Source organism: Cricetulus griseus (assembly GCF_003668045.3).
Source record: "Cricetulus griseus strain 17A/GY chromosome 1 unlocalized genomic scaffold, alternate assembly CriGri-PICRH-1.0 chr1_1, whole genome shotgun sequence".
NCBI lineage: Eukaryota > Metazoa > Chordata > Mammalia > Rodentia > Cricetidae > Cricetulus > Cricetulus griseus.
Window position 1 is genome coordinate 216,403,127 of NW_023276807.1, and position 17,726 is coordinate 216,420,852.

The 17,726-nt window shown below is 38.5% G+C and overlaps 1 protein-coding gene across 1 annotated transcript in view; it reads right to left on the reverse strand.

The window, feature by feature from the left end:
* Positions 1-17,726, reverse strand: part of Kpna3 (karyopherin subunit alpha 3) — an 82,435-nt gene that overhangs the window by 30,020 nt on the left and 34,689 nt on the right. The window contains exon 2 of the mRNA XM_027390380.2: positions 11,689-11,733. Coding sequence (XP_027246181.2) covers positions 11,689-11,733 — 45 coding nt within the window. The remainder of the gene's footprint in view (positions 1-11,688; positions 11,734-17,726) is intronic.

A 17,726-nucleotide genomic window follows, 5' to 3' on the forward strand; every position in this document is an offset into this window, starting at 1 on the left:
AGACTGGCCTCAGACTGATGTGCCTTCCAAATGCTAGGATAAATGTGTGCACCACCACAGAAAGAACCTTTCTATACTTATTAAATTGTTACATTCCCTTTCAATTATGAATGGATGTTTAATTTCATTAAGGCATGTTCCTTTTCTAGCAACTAAAGTGGGAAATTACCAATACGGAGCCAGGTAGAAATATAAGGGTATTTATTAGGGAAAAGCCTTACTTACAGAGCGACCTAGCCAGCTGGCATGGCAGCAGTCTGTACAGCAAGCCGAAAGGGAAAAACCGAAAGTGAAACCCAGCCACCTGAAACTCTTACTCTATGTCACCCTGACCACACCCTTGAAGGCGTGGTCAAGAAGACCTGTAGCCAGCCCCTAAGCAGGTTCCCCTACAAGCAACTTCCCACTTTCCTCTGCCAATGTGAAATAATACATGTTTCAATGTTAAACTATCCTTTTAAATCTTGGATTAAGCTTATTAAGGTTTCATTCTTCCTCTCCCAAGTGGAACTGGCTGACAAGCATATTTTCTGTACCTGTCTTATCTGGTACTCAGCTGATAGGTTTTCTTGTTTCATAAAAGGAGCTGAAGTCATCTTTCTTAATCTGAAATCATTTAACAAACTGGAATTACCTGCTTCTTTGAATGTCTGTTGGTGTTCACCTATAAATACTATTTTGTCTTGGAAAAAAAAAAAGTGGGAAAAAATAGTCTTTTTTTAGCTACTGATTATTTTGTTTTTAGACCTTACTAGGTTTTTCTTATCTTCCCAAATCAAAAGGGAAAATCCACATCTAAACTGGCCATTTCACTTAAGTGTAGACAGTTAGATACTAAACTACAAAATCTCCCCATTTCCATGCCTATAGTACATAGTCTCCGCTGATCAGAGGTCGAGCTGTGCAACTTGCCTTGGCAATGGAACATTAAACAAGAAAGCTTGAAAATACTCAGATGTTGCAGACTGTCCTCTCCGGCTGTTCTCTCTGAACCTACCATGTGAGCACAGTGGAGGACTAGGCTATATCCAGACAACCAACTTCCAGACACTTACACAGATGACCCTAGATCATTAATTACTAACCTAAGAAATAGGGAATCTAGAAGCAAGCAACCACTCTCAGGTCAGACAATGGACAAAATGACTACTGTTTTGAAGCACTTGGTTTCAACTGATACACTCATTGTTCTACATCTATGCTGTTTTTAAATTAATAAAATTTAGAATTTGAGAATTAAAATGTTAGAATTCCTAGTATTTGTTAATTTGACTTTCCCTAACTTTTTAAAACAGAGCACTAGCAACATTCTATAGGTTCTGCCATGAGATCTGTTGATACCCAAATGTATTTAAGAGTTTTAAAAAACTTTTAGTTATCAAGTTTTTTTCTTATTCACTCATTTTTTTTTTCTTTTTGTGGTTTTGTTGTTAGTACTGTTTTTCAGACAGCCTCACTATGTAGCCCCAGCTAGTGTGGAACTCACTGTGTGCAACAGGCTGGGCTCAAATTTGTGGTGATCTTCCTGTTCCATAAGAGTAGGACTACAGGAATATACTACCAAGTTTGACTCATTCATTAATTTTTAAGTTAACTGCATTGACATGAAAGAAAATGGCCGTTTATAACACTCAAATTAATTTTCTAGGCCTATGTGTGAAGGGAGCAGGCAAAAGCACCTTGGCCTGAGTATTGCCATTTTGACTTGAGACTCCATTTTACCTGTAGAGTGAAATAAAGTTCAAGTTTCCAAGCCCTAAGGGAGTTGAGAACTTTACAATGGCTGACTACCTCCTCCCTAAACTAGAAATATTCATTATGTATCTTTGATTCTTTAGAAACATTATGGCTGTTCCTAACAACAGAAAAGAACAAATGAATCTGATTGGTTGGACTGAAAGGCTTGCATTGTATATCATTTCACACAAGCAAGTCCCTAATCTTTGACTTCTGATTGGTGAAAATTGTAACTGTACCTTGGAAACAAATGTTTCTAATTTTGTGCTTATAAACCCTATTTTCTGCCCCTGCTGGGGCAGAATCCTGAATCCTTGTCCTGCAGCCCTGATCAATCAGTGAACCTATTATGTGGTGGATTCTTAAAAGTCTTTGGAACCCGTTAAGTGTTGTCTTTCTCCTTTCTCATGGTACATTACAGGCTGGGTGTAACTTCTGTACTTCCACCTTACCAAACTTTAAATGAGCATTTCTCCAAGGAATCATGTGATCCTTTTAAGATATCAGTAACCAAGAGGTAGTAACTAGGCACTCTAGACAAGCAGATCTGAGTTAGAGGGCAGCCTGGTCTACACAGTGAGTTCCAGGACACCCAGGAATATACAGAAACCCTGTCTCAACACACACACACACACACACACACACACACACACACACACACACAGGAAAAACAAACAAAACAAACAGGCATCTAAAAATAGTAACATTAAAAAGTCAGAATACAACAATACAAACAGAAAAATATAAGCCAAAGAAAAAGCACAAGAAACACGGCAGCTCGAACAGACACATTTGCACATACTGATATTCCATTAAAACACAAAATAGGAAACCACAACATATAAGCAAAAGATGGATGAGGGGGGCACCCTAGGCAAATCATTATAGTAAAATACCACCAAAAATACCACTGCATTTGATCTGTGTTGGGCATCTACTGCTGGACATGGGGCCTGCCCTTAAGCTTGATTTGTATACCCAGTGGAACTCCATTGAGAAAACTAATGTTTCCTTTGCAAGCAATTAAGAATAGGGGTGGCTTTCTGGGTTAGGAATGGGGACTTGTGTCCACTTCCACTCTCAGCACTCAGAACCGCATCTAACTTGTACCTATGCAAGCCCTGTGCATGCTACCATGGTCTCTTTGAGTTCATATGTGTGTCAGTCCTGCTATGAATAGAAGGCCTTGTTTCCTTGGTGTTTTCCATCCCCATTGACTCTTAAAATCTTTCTGCCTATTCTTCCATAGTTCCATGAGCCCTGAAGGGAAACATTTGACAAAGACATCCCATTTATGACAACATGTTCCAAAGTCTCTCACTCTATGCACACTGTCCAGTTGTGGGTCTCTAAATTTGTTCCCATCTATTGTAAGAAGAAGCTTCTCTAATCATGGCTGAGGAAGACACAGAACTAAGGGTATAACAGAATGTCGTTAGGAGTCATTTTATTGCTACATTCCTTTAGCAAAACAACGATATTTGGTATTCTCCTGGGTCCACAGCCACTAATACAAACACGCTGGCAAGGATAGATGCCGCTGCTATACCAGGTAGAGAGTCCCTCTGGATATTAGTACCTGACACAAAGGGACAGAGTGAGGGAGAAAGGCTGAGTCTGCTGCTAAGTTCTACCAAGTACTCAGAGAATGGAGGCAGAGGGAGTGTAGGACCGTGCAAGTGGTCTGCTACGAGGCAGCAGATAAGACTAGGGAGTTGGAAAGTGAAGATAGGAAGGAGAATGAAGAATGCCTACCTGATTCCCAGGCCAGTGGCTAGAGGATTCCCAGATAAAGAATGCCTCTGAGTACTAGAGGTTGACACAAAGGGATGGAGTCACGGAGCACTACTGGGTATGAACATCTGAGGGGTCCCCAGGGAATGCAATGGGAAAGCTTAGTTCAGCATTTTTTAATCTATGTTGATCAGAGATATGATCAGCTTGTAGTTTTGTTTTAGTTTGTTTGCTTTTTTTCTTGTACCTTTATATTGTCTGGGTATTAGTGATACTGGCTTCTGAGGGGTTTGGGACAATTTTGAATAGCTTAAGAAAGATTGGTTGGAAATATTCTTTGCAAGTCTGCTGTGACTCCATCTAGCCCTGGACTTTTTTTTTAAACTGGAAGGCTTTTTATTATTTTTGCCTCCTCATTTGCTCATTTGTTATGGGTCTGTTTAGGTTGCTAACTTGTTGGCTTAAGTTTGGCTTGGCTGAATCTAGAAATTTAAATGTAACCCTGTCTTTTAGGTTTTCAAGCTTAATAAAGTACAGGTTGAAGTACTCCACTATAACATTCTGAATTCTTTGGTGTCTGTTGTACTTCCTTTTCCTTTCTGATTCTGTTAATCTGGGGGCCCTCAATTTCTTTTGGTTAATTGAGCTAGAGATCTGTCAATTTGTTATCTTCTCAAAGAATAACTCTCAGATTTGTTGTTTTGCTTCCTTTACATATATTAATTTCAACTGATTTGCTGACTAGTTTTAGATATAGTTTGTTCTTGTTTTCCATATATCATTAAGTCATTTATTTGTACTGCTTCTCCCCCTACCCGCCCCCAGACAGGGTTTCTCTGAGTAACAGTCATGGCTGTCCTGGAACTCACTTTGTAGACCAGACTGGCCTTGAACCCATTGAAATCCACCTGTCTCTGCCTCCCAAGTGCTGGGATTAAAGGCGTGCACCACAACCACCCAGCTTTATTTGTGCTTTTTCTGATTTTTAAATGTAGAAACTTGGAGCCACAAAGTGTCTTTATGGGAATGCTTTTAATGTGTCCTAGAGGTTTTTTAGTTCCAAAATTTTTTTATTTCTTTTTTTATTTCTTCTTTGACCCATTCTTCATTCAATAATGAGTTGTTTCATCTCTGTAAGTTTGTACATTTACTGGAGATTTGTTTGCTATGTAGTATTTCAAGTTTTTTTGCATTGTGGAATGATAAGATACAGGGAGTGATTTCAACCTTTTTGTTCTAGTTCCAGGTTGTGGTCTATTCTAGAAATCCATCTGTGCACTGCTAAATAGAATGCATTTTCTTGTTGTTTGTGTGGATTATTCTGTAGATACATGTTAAACCCATTTAATGTAGGATGTCAATTAATTTTGATGTTTTTGTTTATTTTTGTCTAAATGACCTATCTATCTATGGGGGAAGGCAGAGTATTAAAAACACCTATTAATGAATTGATGTTAAACTACTGTTAAACCAGTAATAGGTTTTTTTTTAATCTATTTTATTTTATATACATTGGTGTTTTGTCATGTGGGTGCTGGGAATTGAACCTGGGTCCTCTGGAAGAGCAGCCAGTTACTCTTAACCATTGAGCCACCTCCCGTAGGTTGTTGTTTTTTTGTTTTGTTTTGTTTTCTTAAATAAAATTAGATGCACCAGAGTTTGGCACATATGTTAAGGATAGTAATGTCTTCTTGGTTAACTGTTTGATTCAAATGAAATATCCTTTATCTATTCTCATCAGTTTTAATTTGAAGTCTATTTCATCAGATATTAGGATATCTCTGCCTGCTTACTGGTCCCATCTGATTAAAGTACTTTTGTCCACTCTTATAATCTAAGGTGATGCCTATCTTTAAGGCTAAGATGTATAACAACAGATGGATGGATTTTGTTTCTTTATCCATTCAGTCAGCCTGTGTCTTTTGATATGTAAAGTTATCATAGGAGTATGTTTGTTAATTTAGTCATTGTGTTGTTGGTTTCTGATGTTTCTGTTCTCAATAGTACTTTGTGTTTTAATACTATTGTTTTGTATCTTTCCAAATCTCTCTGCTACACTCATTCCTCCTTTCAGCCCAAAATATTGTTTCCTATATTTTCTTGGGCTTGTTTGGTCTTTTTTTTTTTTTCTTCGTTTTCCGAGACAGCTTTGTAGACCAGGCTGGCCTCACAGAGGCCACCTGCCTCTCAAGTGTTGGGTTTAAAGGTGTGTGCCACCACTGCCTAGCTGAATATAATCTTTTTTAGGTGCTTATGTCGTGGAAAAAATTTTTTCCTTCAACTATGACAGATAGCTTTGCTGGGATGGTCAATACACAGTCTTTTAGGACTTGAAATACATTGTTCCAGGCTCTTCTGATTTTCAAAGTTTCTATTGCAAAACCAACTGTTATTCTGATGGGTTTTTCTTTATGTATAATGTATGTTTTTCTCTTTCAGCTTTCAATATACTATCTTTGTTCTGAATACTTACGATATGCCACAGTGATTTTCATTGCTGATCTTACCTATTTGGGGTTCTATGTGCTTTTTGTGTCTGTATGGGTGTGTGTCTCCTAGTTTAGGGAAGTTTTCTTCTATGATTTTGTTCATGTTCTGTTCTATGTCACTGACTTGATTCTTCTCCCTCATCTAGATTTAACATTTTCCATGGTGTCCCACATTTCCTGTATGTTCCAACATTTCCTTTTTTCTTTTAAATTTCTTTTCAAACTCCTTGCTTATTTGATACAGACCCTCTACTTTATCTTCCATTCCTGATATTCTATCTTCTGTGGATCCTAATATTCTTTTTTTTTTTTCTGTTTGATTCATTTTACTTTGAAGTCTTTCCTTGAGTTTTTTAGTTGAGTTATTAATGTTGTTCAATTCCATCACTATCTCAACTTGAGCCTCTTTAATATTTCTATCTCCTTATTGAATTCCATTCTCCAGTCCTGGATTGTTTTTGTTATTTCCATCACTTTGTATTTGTGTTTTCTTGGGCATTAGCCATTTATTTTCCTTCAAGTTCTTTCTCCTTAATTTTATTGAGCTGTTTCCTTGAATTCTTTGATAAGGTCTATGATTGTTCTTTGGAAGTCTGGGTTCTGGGTTCATCTAGGCAATTCTCATTGGCAAACATTTCTATAAGAAATGGGTTAAGTTTTGGAGAGGATATTGGCTTGATCTGTCATATATGGACTTTTTTTGTTAGTTCTGAGTCTAACATGGACAAGAGCAGGTTGGGGCAGAACATAGGATGTGTGGGTAGGTTGGGCTTTGAGGTCGGAAATGGCTTGGGAAGAATGGAAATTAAATGGACTGAGGGGACTGGGCTGGTGTACAGGATGTGCTTTCCGGCCCATGTGTAGAGTGTGGGTAGAAAGGCTGGGTGTGGTATGGAAAGGGCCTATGGTTTGGAGAATAGTTAGGGAGAGTCCTGGAAGAACCCTAGGAATCAGTGTAGCAGAGGCAGGTGAGGCCAGACTAGAACAGGGCACTATATGTCGAGGTCAGGGAGACTCACCTGGTTAGAGCCTAGAAAAGGAAATGGAGTTCTCGCTGGGTATTTAGGTGGAAGCCTAAAAGGTGCTTCAGGCACAGTTGCAGTGGTCAGACTAGGCTAGGGTACTGGATATGGGAAATGGGCTAGATCTGTTAGGTTGGGGAGAAGGTGTGGATGGAAAGGCCAGAGACTTACCCACAGCTTTTCTTTTTACGGATTATATTTTTGTAGCCCATTCTTAAATCTATGTCTGGCCCTAGATTCTGAACATTTCCTTCACATTTTTATTTAGAAGTTTTATACTACTGTGTTTTGTGTTTAAATGTATTGTCTGAATTTAGTGTGATATCTGGGTTGAAGTATATTTTTTGTTTTTAAAACTGTATTATTATTATGTGCATAGATGTTTGGCTTGCATGTATGTTTGTGTATGTACTTGATTCCCACAGAGGCCAGAATAGAGCATCTGATGCCCTGGAGCTGGAGTTACAGATGGCTGTGATCTACCACATAGGTGCTGAGACTCAAGATGCTCTAGAAGAGCAGCCAGTGCTCTTAACCACCAAGCAATCTGGCCAACTTCCTCACGTGCCATATGGATGTTAGGCTGTTTGGTGCCCCTTGATGAGAAGGATATCCTTCTTCCATTGAAATTGTTTTGTATGTTGCCAAAAATCAGTTGGGGACTAAGGCTATAGCTTGGTGGTAGAGGCTTAATATGTGCTACCTAGGCTCAATTAATAAAACTATCAAATACACAAATAAGCAAGCAAGCAATCTATTTGGGACCTGCTAATGGATTTGGGTCTATTTCAGAGTTTAACCTCTGTTCCATGGGTTCCATGTGTACCTGCCCTGATAGCAGTAAAGTATTGGTTACTATTCTCTATATACTGTAAGTTTCAACACTAAGTACACCAATTCCTTATTTCCTTTTTTCTGGCAAGACTGTGTTAGCTATCCTAGAGTACATTTTAAAATAAGCTTTTCTATGTCTATAAAAATTCTTGCTAAGATTTTATAATAGATATTAAACCAATAGATTAATATAGGATGGCATCTTTACTATATTGAAGTTTACCTTGCTAAGATTTTTTAATAGATATTAAACCAATAGATCAATATAGGATGGCATCTTTACTATATTGAAGTTTACAATCTATGAATACAGTATACTTAATTCTGTTTACATAAATCTTCCTCTCATTAGCATGTCATAGTTTTCAGTATACAAAACTTGTACATGTTTTTAGTGTGTGTGTGTGAGTGTGTGTGTGTGTGTGTGTGTGTGTGTGTGTGTGTGTGTGTGTGTGTGTACACTCTCATAGACCAATACAGGTGAGGAGGTCAGAGGACAATTCACAGGAGTTGGTGTGGTAATATCTTTTATACTCTAACAAATAAAGCTTGCCTAAAGATCTGAGGGCAGAGCTAGCCACTAGTTAACCATAGAGGTCTGGAGGTCTGTATAGACAGACAAGAAAAGATATGGCTGGGTAGAGAAAGGAAGTGATAAGGCGGGAGGAGGCAGGAGCTCAGTCTCTTTTCGGCTGGGAAGTTAGTGAAGTAAAGGTGGCTGTGGCTTCTTGCTCTTTTGTCTCTCTGATCTTTCAGCACTTTCCCCTATATCTGACTCCAGGCTTTTATTATTAAGACCTATTAGAACTTGTGCTTACAAGTTGGTTCTCTTCCACCTTGTGTGTCCTGAAAGTCAAACTTTAGTTATCAGACTTGTCAATAAATGCCTTACACACTAAGCATCTTGCCATCTCCCATATTTTAAGAATTTTCTTTTCTTTGGAGTAACTATAAATGTTGTTGTTTTTAATCCTGTTTCTGCACAGTATTTATGATTGATTTTGATTTTTATGAACTAATCTTTATGCTTATAAAATTCATTTACAGTCTAAACCTTCTAATATCGTTTTTTGAGATAGGTATTGAGATAATCTTTTTGTACATTGGGTGAAGATGTGTCTCTATTTAAACTCACCAACCTAAGTCACCTTCTGATTGATTTAATGAAGGGCTAAACGGCAAACAACCATGCAGAAGAGGACAGGCAGGGCATCCAAGGAGAGACAGGAACTCTAGGGAATAATCTGAGAGGCAGGGATTCACGAGCGAGACACGGAGCAAGTGTGATGCACAGTACTGAGGAAAGTATCTAACCATGTAGCAAGATGTAGATTAATATAAACGGGTTAATTTCAGTTTTAAGAGACAGTTGGGAACAAGCCTAAGGCCAAGCTTTCACACGTAACAAAAAGTCTCTGTGTTTTTATTTGGGAGCTGGCAGAACAAAGAAAGACCAGTTATAGATAGGGTCTCATATATTCCCAGACTGACCCTTAAGCTTGCTATGTAGTTGAAGACAGCTTTGAATTCCTGATCCTCTTGTCTGAAAATGCTAGGATTACTGGTATACACCAACATAACTGGTTCATGTAGTTCTGGGACAGAATGTGGAGCTTCTTAGATACCAGTAAGCACTCTACCTACCAACTCATTTACATTCCTCGTCCCAAAAGCCTTCCTCTTATTCCTTCCTTCTTTTCTAGCATTGATTAGAGCAATAATTATAACTATTATGTAATATATAACACATATAAATATAATTCCAACAGTATAGTAATTAACAACAGAAATAGAACACTGACTAAGAAAGTCATTTTATTCTGTTTGCAGGTTTCTGAGAAAGGTGTCCCCACAAACTCAGACTAGCAATTCTGTCTCAACCTTCCAAGTATTGGGATTACAGGTGTGAACTACCACACCCTGTTCAATTTGTAATATTTTGTGTGTAGAGGGTCATGCCATGGCGCTCAGGTGGAGGTCAAAGGACAGACTGAGAGAGCTAGTTCTCTCCTTCCACATGTGGGTTTTGGGGATCAAACTCAAACTCAGGTTGTTAAGCTTGGTGGCAAGTGCCCTTACCCGCTGAACCACCTTACTGGCCTACAACTAACTGAAATAATACTGAATCTGATCAGCCAAATGAGACTTCTCTCATTTTCAGTTTACTTGACTGATCAACCATCAACAGCAGATTATAAGTTTTATATAATGTGTAAAAGTGGGAAATACCAGTAACAAGCTTTAAGTTGATTCTCAACTTACAAAGTATTATTCCTTGAACATGCACACTCAGACATATTATAGCATGACAGTTATAAGCTTTGTCATTTGTCAGCTGGTGACTTTAGATAAAATATTTCATTCCTATATAACTCTGTCCACAATATGATAGAAACCAAAAGTACAGATGTCTGAGGATCATTAGTACATCACTACATACAGACTTAACAGAGAAGAGAGTAAGGAGATAAGACGGAAACAAGGGTTCATATAACAGGAGCCAGAGGTCAGGCAAACTGTATATATAGACACATTTTCTCTTTAAGACTGAAAAGCTTCACCAAGGCAAGTTAATAGAGAAAGGAGTTTTAAGAATGAGTTACACTCAAAAAAGGATCTAATTTAAGATACCAAGATTTGAAGTAAGTTCCAAATCTAGTCTTAGGAAGCACAAGTATATAGAGAAACAAATTTATTTTCTTGATAGGCAATTTAAATTGTTTCCTATAAAATAGGTTCACATGAAAACAGAATCTGATGAAGGTGTCTCAGTCAAAGTTCTATTGCTGTGAAGAGACACCATGACCACAGCAACTCTTTTAAAGGAAAATTTTTAATTGGGGTAACCTACAGTTTTAGAGATTTAGTCCATTATCACCATGGCAGGAAGCACAGAGGCACACCGGCAGACATGGTGCTGGAGAAGGAGCTGAGAGTTCTACATGTGGATCAGCAGGCAGCAGGAAGAGTGAGTCACTGGGTCTGGCTTGGGCATTTGAAACCCCAAAGCCCACTTCCAGTGATATTTTCTTCAATTTAGGCTATATTTCCTAATGTCATACCCTAAGCATTAAAATATGAGTCTATGGGGGCCATTCTTATTCAAACCACCAAAGCGACTCTCTAATGTGTTCCAAATAAAAGAAAACAATCTTGACACCACTTACAATTAGTTAATAAATAATGCTTCTCCTATTGCAGAACATGGGAAAAGAGAGGGCACCTACCACACACAGACCAAAGAGGATCAAGAAAAGAGTATCTTCCTTAAATGTTTTGGAATTTCAATATGGCAAAGTATTTCTCAAAATAACTAGTATTCTTAGTAAAATGGAGGCTGTTATAATTGTGACTGTATACAATTATGAACTATTTAATCATATGGACTTTTCTTTAATATTATTATGTGCTCATATATGTATGTATTATGTGTGGGAAAGTATACTATGGAGCATGTATTAAAATCAGAGGACAATTTGTGGAATGGGTTCTTTCCTTCTACCTTACATGGGTTCTCAGGTTCAAACACAAGTTGCAAGCCTTGGACAGAAAGTGCCTCTACATGCTAAGCCATCTTGGTAGCCCCCATGTGGCTGTATGTTGGGTGGTTTTAGGGATAACTAGCTGGCCACAGTACTTTCATAATTCAAGTTATACACAATTTTAACGTAGAAAAAATAATATCACCCCTTGCTCTGAGTACCAGTTTTTTAAGACAGGGTCTCATGTAACCCAGCCTAGCCTTAAATTTGCTAGGTAGTAGATGATCCTTGCCCTCAGTCTTCCTGCCTCTACCTCCCAAGTGCTGAGACCACAGGAGTGATCTACAATAGTCTCTTAACTGATTTTCTTGAGATGCATACCCCCCTTACCTTCCGGAGTTCAACTGTCACTTCATTTCTGTGTCTTCGCATTGTCTAAAGAGAAAAATAAAGATTACATTAGTATTAAAATATTAGTACTGCTAATATGCAAATTGGTGTCTCTTTTTAGAACCAACTTAATCTTCTTTAAACAATTTTTTGAGGATTTATTTTATATATATGTTTACCTGAGTGTATGTGTGCCACATGAGGTGAGAAGAGGGTACTTATCTCCTAGGACTACAGAAGGGTCTGAACTACCCTGAAGATGCCAGGAATTGAACCTAGATTCTCTGGAAGAGCAGCCAATGCTCTTAGCTACTGAGCCATCTTTTCAATCCCCCAATTGAATCCTAAAAATTAAAAACTGACCCAGGTATTTATTTAATCTGTTTGTTTTTTGAGACAGGATCTTACTACATTGTAGTGATATATTATTTATGATTTATTAAAGCTTGCCTGAGGATTCAGAAAGCAAAGTCAGCCTCAAGCCATAGAAGCTAGGCACACAACCTTAATCCCAGCAGCCAGAAGCTAGGAGGTGGTGGTACTCACATTTAATCCTAGGACTCACAAGGTTACCTAGATCTACACAGACAAGACTGAATCAATCTAAAAGAGAATTATAGCTCACATATTTAATTCCAGGACTCATGAAAGGTATATAAGTCAGTATTAGGAGTCACTATGAGGCATTCATTCTCCAGCCACACTGAAGATAGGAGCATTTATTCTCCAGCCATGCTGAGGAGAGGCAGCAGTTTGAGGCTTGTTGAAGAGTCTGTTCGTGGATCAGCCCTTTTAGCCTGAATTTGAGGTGAGAGCTAGTGGCCAGCTGCTTTGCTTCCCTGATCTTCAGGTTGAATCCCCAATACCTGACTTTGGGTCTTTTATTTTTCATACTACAATTCAGCTTAAAGTTTGAACCCCAATATCAGTCTCTGTCATTTATTAATAAATAAATTGTGTTACACTACATAGCCCAGGGCTGGTCTTAAATTCAAACTCCTACTTCAGCTTCCTTTGAAGTTCAAGATCATTAGCATGTGCCATTGCACCCGATCAATGTTGTATAATATTATCTTAAGGTGTCTTAGATTTGTTTATGCTCTGGAATATCTGTTTAATGATATAAAGATTGTTGCTTTTGTTTATGCTGCATTTGTTTAACTCTGTAAAGCTGTGATTCTTTGCCTATCTAAAACAACCTGATGGTCTAATAAAAAGCTGAATGGCCAACAGTGAGGCAGGAAAAAGAATAGGTGGGGCTGACAGGCAGAGAGAATAAATAGGAGAAATCTGGGAGAAAAAAGTAAGAAGGAAGGAAACGAGATGAGAACAAGGAGAGGACACTAGGGGCCATCCAGCCAGCCACACACATAGCCACGGAGTAAGAAAGATTAAGAAGAGGGAAAAGCCCAGAGACAAAAGGTAGATGGGATAATTTAAGAAAAGCTGTCTAGAAACAAGCCAAGCATAGTCAGGCATTTATAAGAAATAATAAGCCTCTATGTTATGATTTGGGAGCTACTGGCAGACCCCAAAAGAAAAAGAGTAAAGAGTAAAGAAAACAACAACAGATCAATTCTTTTTTAAATAATTTATTGTAATTAAAGGCTGACACTATGCCAGGCAGTAGTGGTACATGCCTTTAATCCCAGTAGGGAAGTAGAGGCAGGTGGTTATCTGTGAGTTCAAGGACAGCCTGGTCTACAAAGTGAGTTCCAGGACATCCAGGGTTACACAGAGCTGACATTGTTTTATCAGACAGCTGTTGGCTGATTCGTATAAACTTAGCTTAGCTATCAGTAATCTATTCTTCTATACAAATTGCACCCAGGATTTGTGTGTGTGTGTGTGTGTATGTTTTGTTGTTGTTGTTGTTGTTGATGGTGGTGGTGGTGGTGGTGGTGGTGATGGTGTGTGTACACTCGAAAATGTGCGCATCCAGAGTTGTATCCTCTCTTTTGTGTATTTTCTGTAGGAAATCTAAATTGCTTCACTTTCTCCTATCTTGTTTCTTGACAAATACCACAGAAAGCAGAACAATCACCTATAATAACTTTGAGTTCTAAGCAAGGAGTTGACATTAAATTCTCTAGGAAGAAATTGTATATAGAATCAAGAATTCGTACACCGTCATCTGTAAGCTAACTCACGCTTCCAGTAGATTATAGTTTTGCTTATGCCAGTCAGATGAGGCTTATAACCAACAAAATTATCTCTTAACTACTCATATTTTAAAATAACATGTTGCTTTCTGGTTACAGCCCTGACCTGTATGAGCGGCTGCCACATGCTTCTCTACCATGCCTTCCCTACCATGACAGACTACATCCCCTCAATCCATGAATCAAAATAAACTCTGCCTCCTTAGGTTACTTCTTTCAGATTCTTGGGCACAGTTACTGTAGCAAGCCATGTGATGCAGATAGGCTGTTGAAATTGGTTTGCAAGAGGAATGTAGAATTTAGAAATAGGTGCTAGTGAGCAAACAGCCATTCTGTTATGAGCCTGGGAAATTAGACATTAGGATGTCAGCAGAAATACAGACAGTAAACACTATGTTCCTCAAGTGTCATAAGGGAACCAAGAACTGGGCCAAAAGCTATTCATGTTACAAATCTGGCTACACTCTGGCTGTGGCCTGGAAATTTTCCTGAGGCTGATTTCAAAAGTAACTAATTTGTTTGAAGGAAACTTTAAGACTTCTTAGCATTCAGGCTATCGCATAGATGATGCTCACTGCCTTTAGCCTGATTTCTAGCAAAAATTCTGAGCAGAAAACAGGGCAGAAATATGTGAAAATGTGCAATTTGATGAGGAAAGGGGTGTTAAAAGTGGCAGACAGAAATACGACAAAGCTGCTACAAACGTTAAGGAGGTTAGGGCAGTAAAGAAGAAACTGCACGTTGTACTCACACTAAAAATGGTTTTTGTCAGGCTTAAGACTTGCCTCATGGGTTAAGAGTGTTTGCTGACCTTCAAGAGGATGAGGATTTCATTCCTAGCATGCATACTGGGCAGCTCATAACCACCTGTAACTCTAGCTCCAAGAAATGCAAAACCCTCTTCTCGGTTTTTGAAGACACCTACGCAGCAGCCATGGTGCCCTAAAGGCAATATCCCATCCACCAAAGGCTCAGAGTTGTAAAACTGAGAATCTGTTAGGAAAACTTTCATTTGACAGCAGAGTGCCTGAAAAACAAGAACACCTCTATAAGAGTTCTCTGCTCAAGAAAAAAAAAAAAAAAGGTTGCCAAGAAGTACAGCAGAACTAGGTGTCCAATTTTGCAGGCATGAAAAAAAATACAAGGGTTCAAAGGTCATGAAGTCTTATGCCAATGTTTAAGAAAAGGTCATGCAATGTGTGGCAGGGTCAGATTCACTGCAAAGACAACCTAAAAGCTAAGGTAATGCCTAAATTACAATGATGACCCCAGCATACTGGAAATGTCAGAACGCAGGATGTCTACAGAAGGAAGCTATAAAGGCTGAGTGAAGCTGGTCCAAAAAAGAGAGCATGTATGCTACAAGTAGTAGAGTTGTAGAGTGAGGCCACCCAGTGGGATCCACATAAATGCTCAGGTGCCAGACACAGGCTATTGGGCTTGGCATTCACCCTCAGGGTTCAGTGTTTTGATCTTTTACATACTAGGTCTCCATTCCTCCCTTTGGAATAGGAGTTTTAGTCTGTGCCACTGTAGACTGAAAGTTCATTTCTTTTTAATTCCACAGGGACTCACAGTTAAGAGATTACCTTGAGTCTCAAAGAAGGCTGGATTTTTTAACAAAGCTGAAACTGTAGACTATAGGGGCTTTCAAAGTTGTGCTGAATGCATTTGACCTTAAGTCCATGAGGAGCCAGTAACAGAATGTTATGGGATTTTTTGTTTTGTTTTGTTATGTTTTTAGTTTTTCAAGACAGGGTTTCTCTGTGGCTTTGGAGGCTGTCCTGGAACTAGCTTTTGTAGACCAAGCTCGTCTCTTTTTGAACTCACAGAGATCCACCTGCCTCTGCCTCCCCAATGCTGGGATTAAAGGCGAGCGCCACCACTGCCCGGCCAGAATGTTATGGTTTGAGTATGAAATAACCCCGACAATCTCATGTGACTGCTAAATTCAGCTTGTCACTATTTAACTTTCCATGCAAGTCAGAAATTGTCAGAATGAACTTTAGAAATGGTCCAACTATATATACCTCAAATGACTCGTTTGGATTTAAAGACAAAGATGACTTTAAAAATACTTTCTTTTATTTTAAAAGAGCTGCTAAAGTAAGGGCTGGGGACCAGACAAAACAAGGAGGAAACAACAAAGCAAAGAAACGGATACGGGCTGGAGATATGGCTCAGTGCTTAGGAACACTTGTTGCTCTTGTAAAGGACCCAGATTTGATTTCCAGCGCCCACACAGGTGCTTCACAACTGTCTGTAACTCCAGTCCCGGGGAATCCAATGCCCTTTTCTGTTACCTATTGACTCTGTACACATGTAGAACACAGACACTCAGGCAAAACACTCATACATAAAATAAAAAAACAATTTCAAAATAAAGATTAAAAACTGATAAAACTGAAGGAAAAATAAAAGGAAAAGAACGAAGAAACAAAGCTCTCATTCTCTCTGAAAGCAAAATCAGCATAACTGACAAAATACAGAAAGAAAAACACAGAAAGTAAAAAGAAAGAAGTACAAAAACTACTTATACTGGAAATCAAAACAGCAGTTAACACATAGTCTGTAACATCACAAGAATAAAGAATAACTGGAAATACATAAATTTGTTAATTTAGATGAACTGGATGAGCTTCTGAAAAACAAACTACTATGTCTTAACCAACAGAAAAGTTAACAATACTACAACTAATAATGAAATTTGTAATTTAATTTTTTTCCTATCAGGTCTCAGAAGATGGAGAAATTTTCTGATGTCTGGGGGGAAATCATAACATTGCCCCTTTCCAAAAATAAGACAAGGTAGTAACAAGAATACTGCAAGCCAATATTCCCTATGAGTATAGATGTGAAAACTCTTAAGCAAAAGATTGCCAAATAATATTCAATATATAGTAGTTCTTCCATATCAGGAGTTTTACTTTCCAAGTTTTTACCCACCATCAATTGCATCTAAAAATATTAAATGGGGGCTGGAGTAATGGGTCAGTGGGTAAGAATGTTGGTTACACAAACATGAGGACTTGAAATTAAAACCCCAGACCTACTCCTGACACACAGACACACACACACCCTTGGCATGGCCATGCATGCCTGTAGCCCCATCATTATTAGGAGGTAGACAGACTGACCCCAGCAACTCAATAGCCAGCCAAGCTGAACTGACCAGTTACAGGTTCAGTGAGAGACTCTGTTTCAAGGGAATATAAAAGCAGACAGTAATACAGCAGAAGATGTTAGGTCCTCCTCTGCTCCTGCTTAGGCCAATAAGAATATACATGTGTGCACAAATGCATATAATGCACACAAATTCAATGGAGAAAAATCACAAAATAAACTATTCTGTACCATTTCGAGTAGCATGATAAAATGCCACCCGTCATACAAATCATCCCTTTGTTCTGTCTGGTAATTAATTAACACCATGTTAGCTATCACATTAACTGTGTGGGTGGCACTGTACTATGCTCAGGTAACCCTTACATGGTATTCCAATGCTGTATGAAAATGACCAACTGACTTCATCCACCTCACCTCACTTCATCTAATCTCATCATGTAGGCAGTGAACCACCTCAATCATCATCACAGGAGTAAGTACAATGAGATACAGTATGTTGGGAGAGTGATGAGCCACATAAAATTATTACAATATATTGTTACAGCAGTTTCACTACCGTTAATCTCTTACTGTTCCTAATTTGTTCATTTAAATTCAGATAGCCAGTGCTTGTATCTAGGGGAAAAGTAAGTTATATACAAGGTATAATACTATCCATATCATAGTTTCAGGCACCAGTAAAGGTCTTAGAACATAGTTTCTGAGAATGAGAATGGGGGGTGGGGGGGGACACGACACAATGACATACTG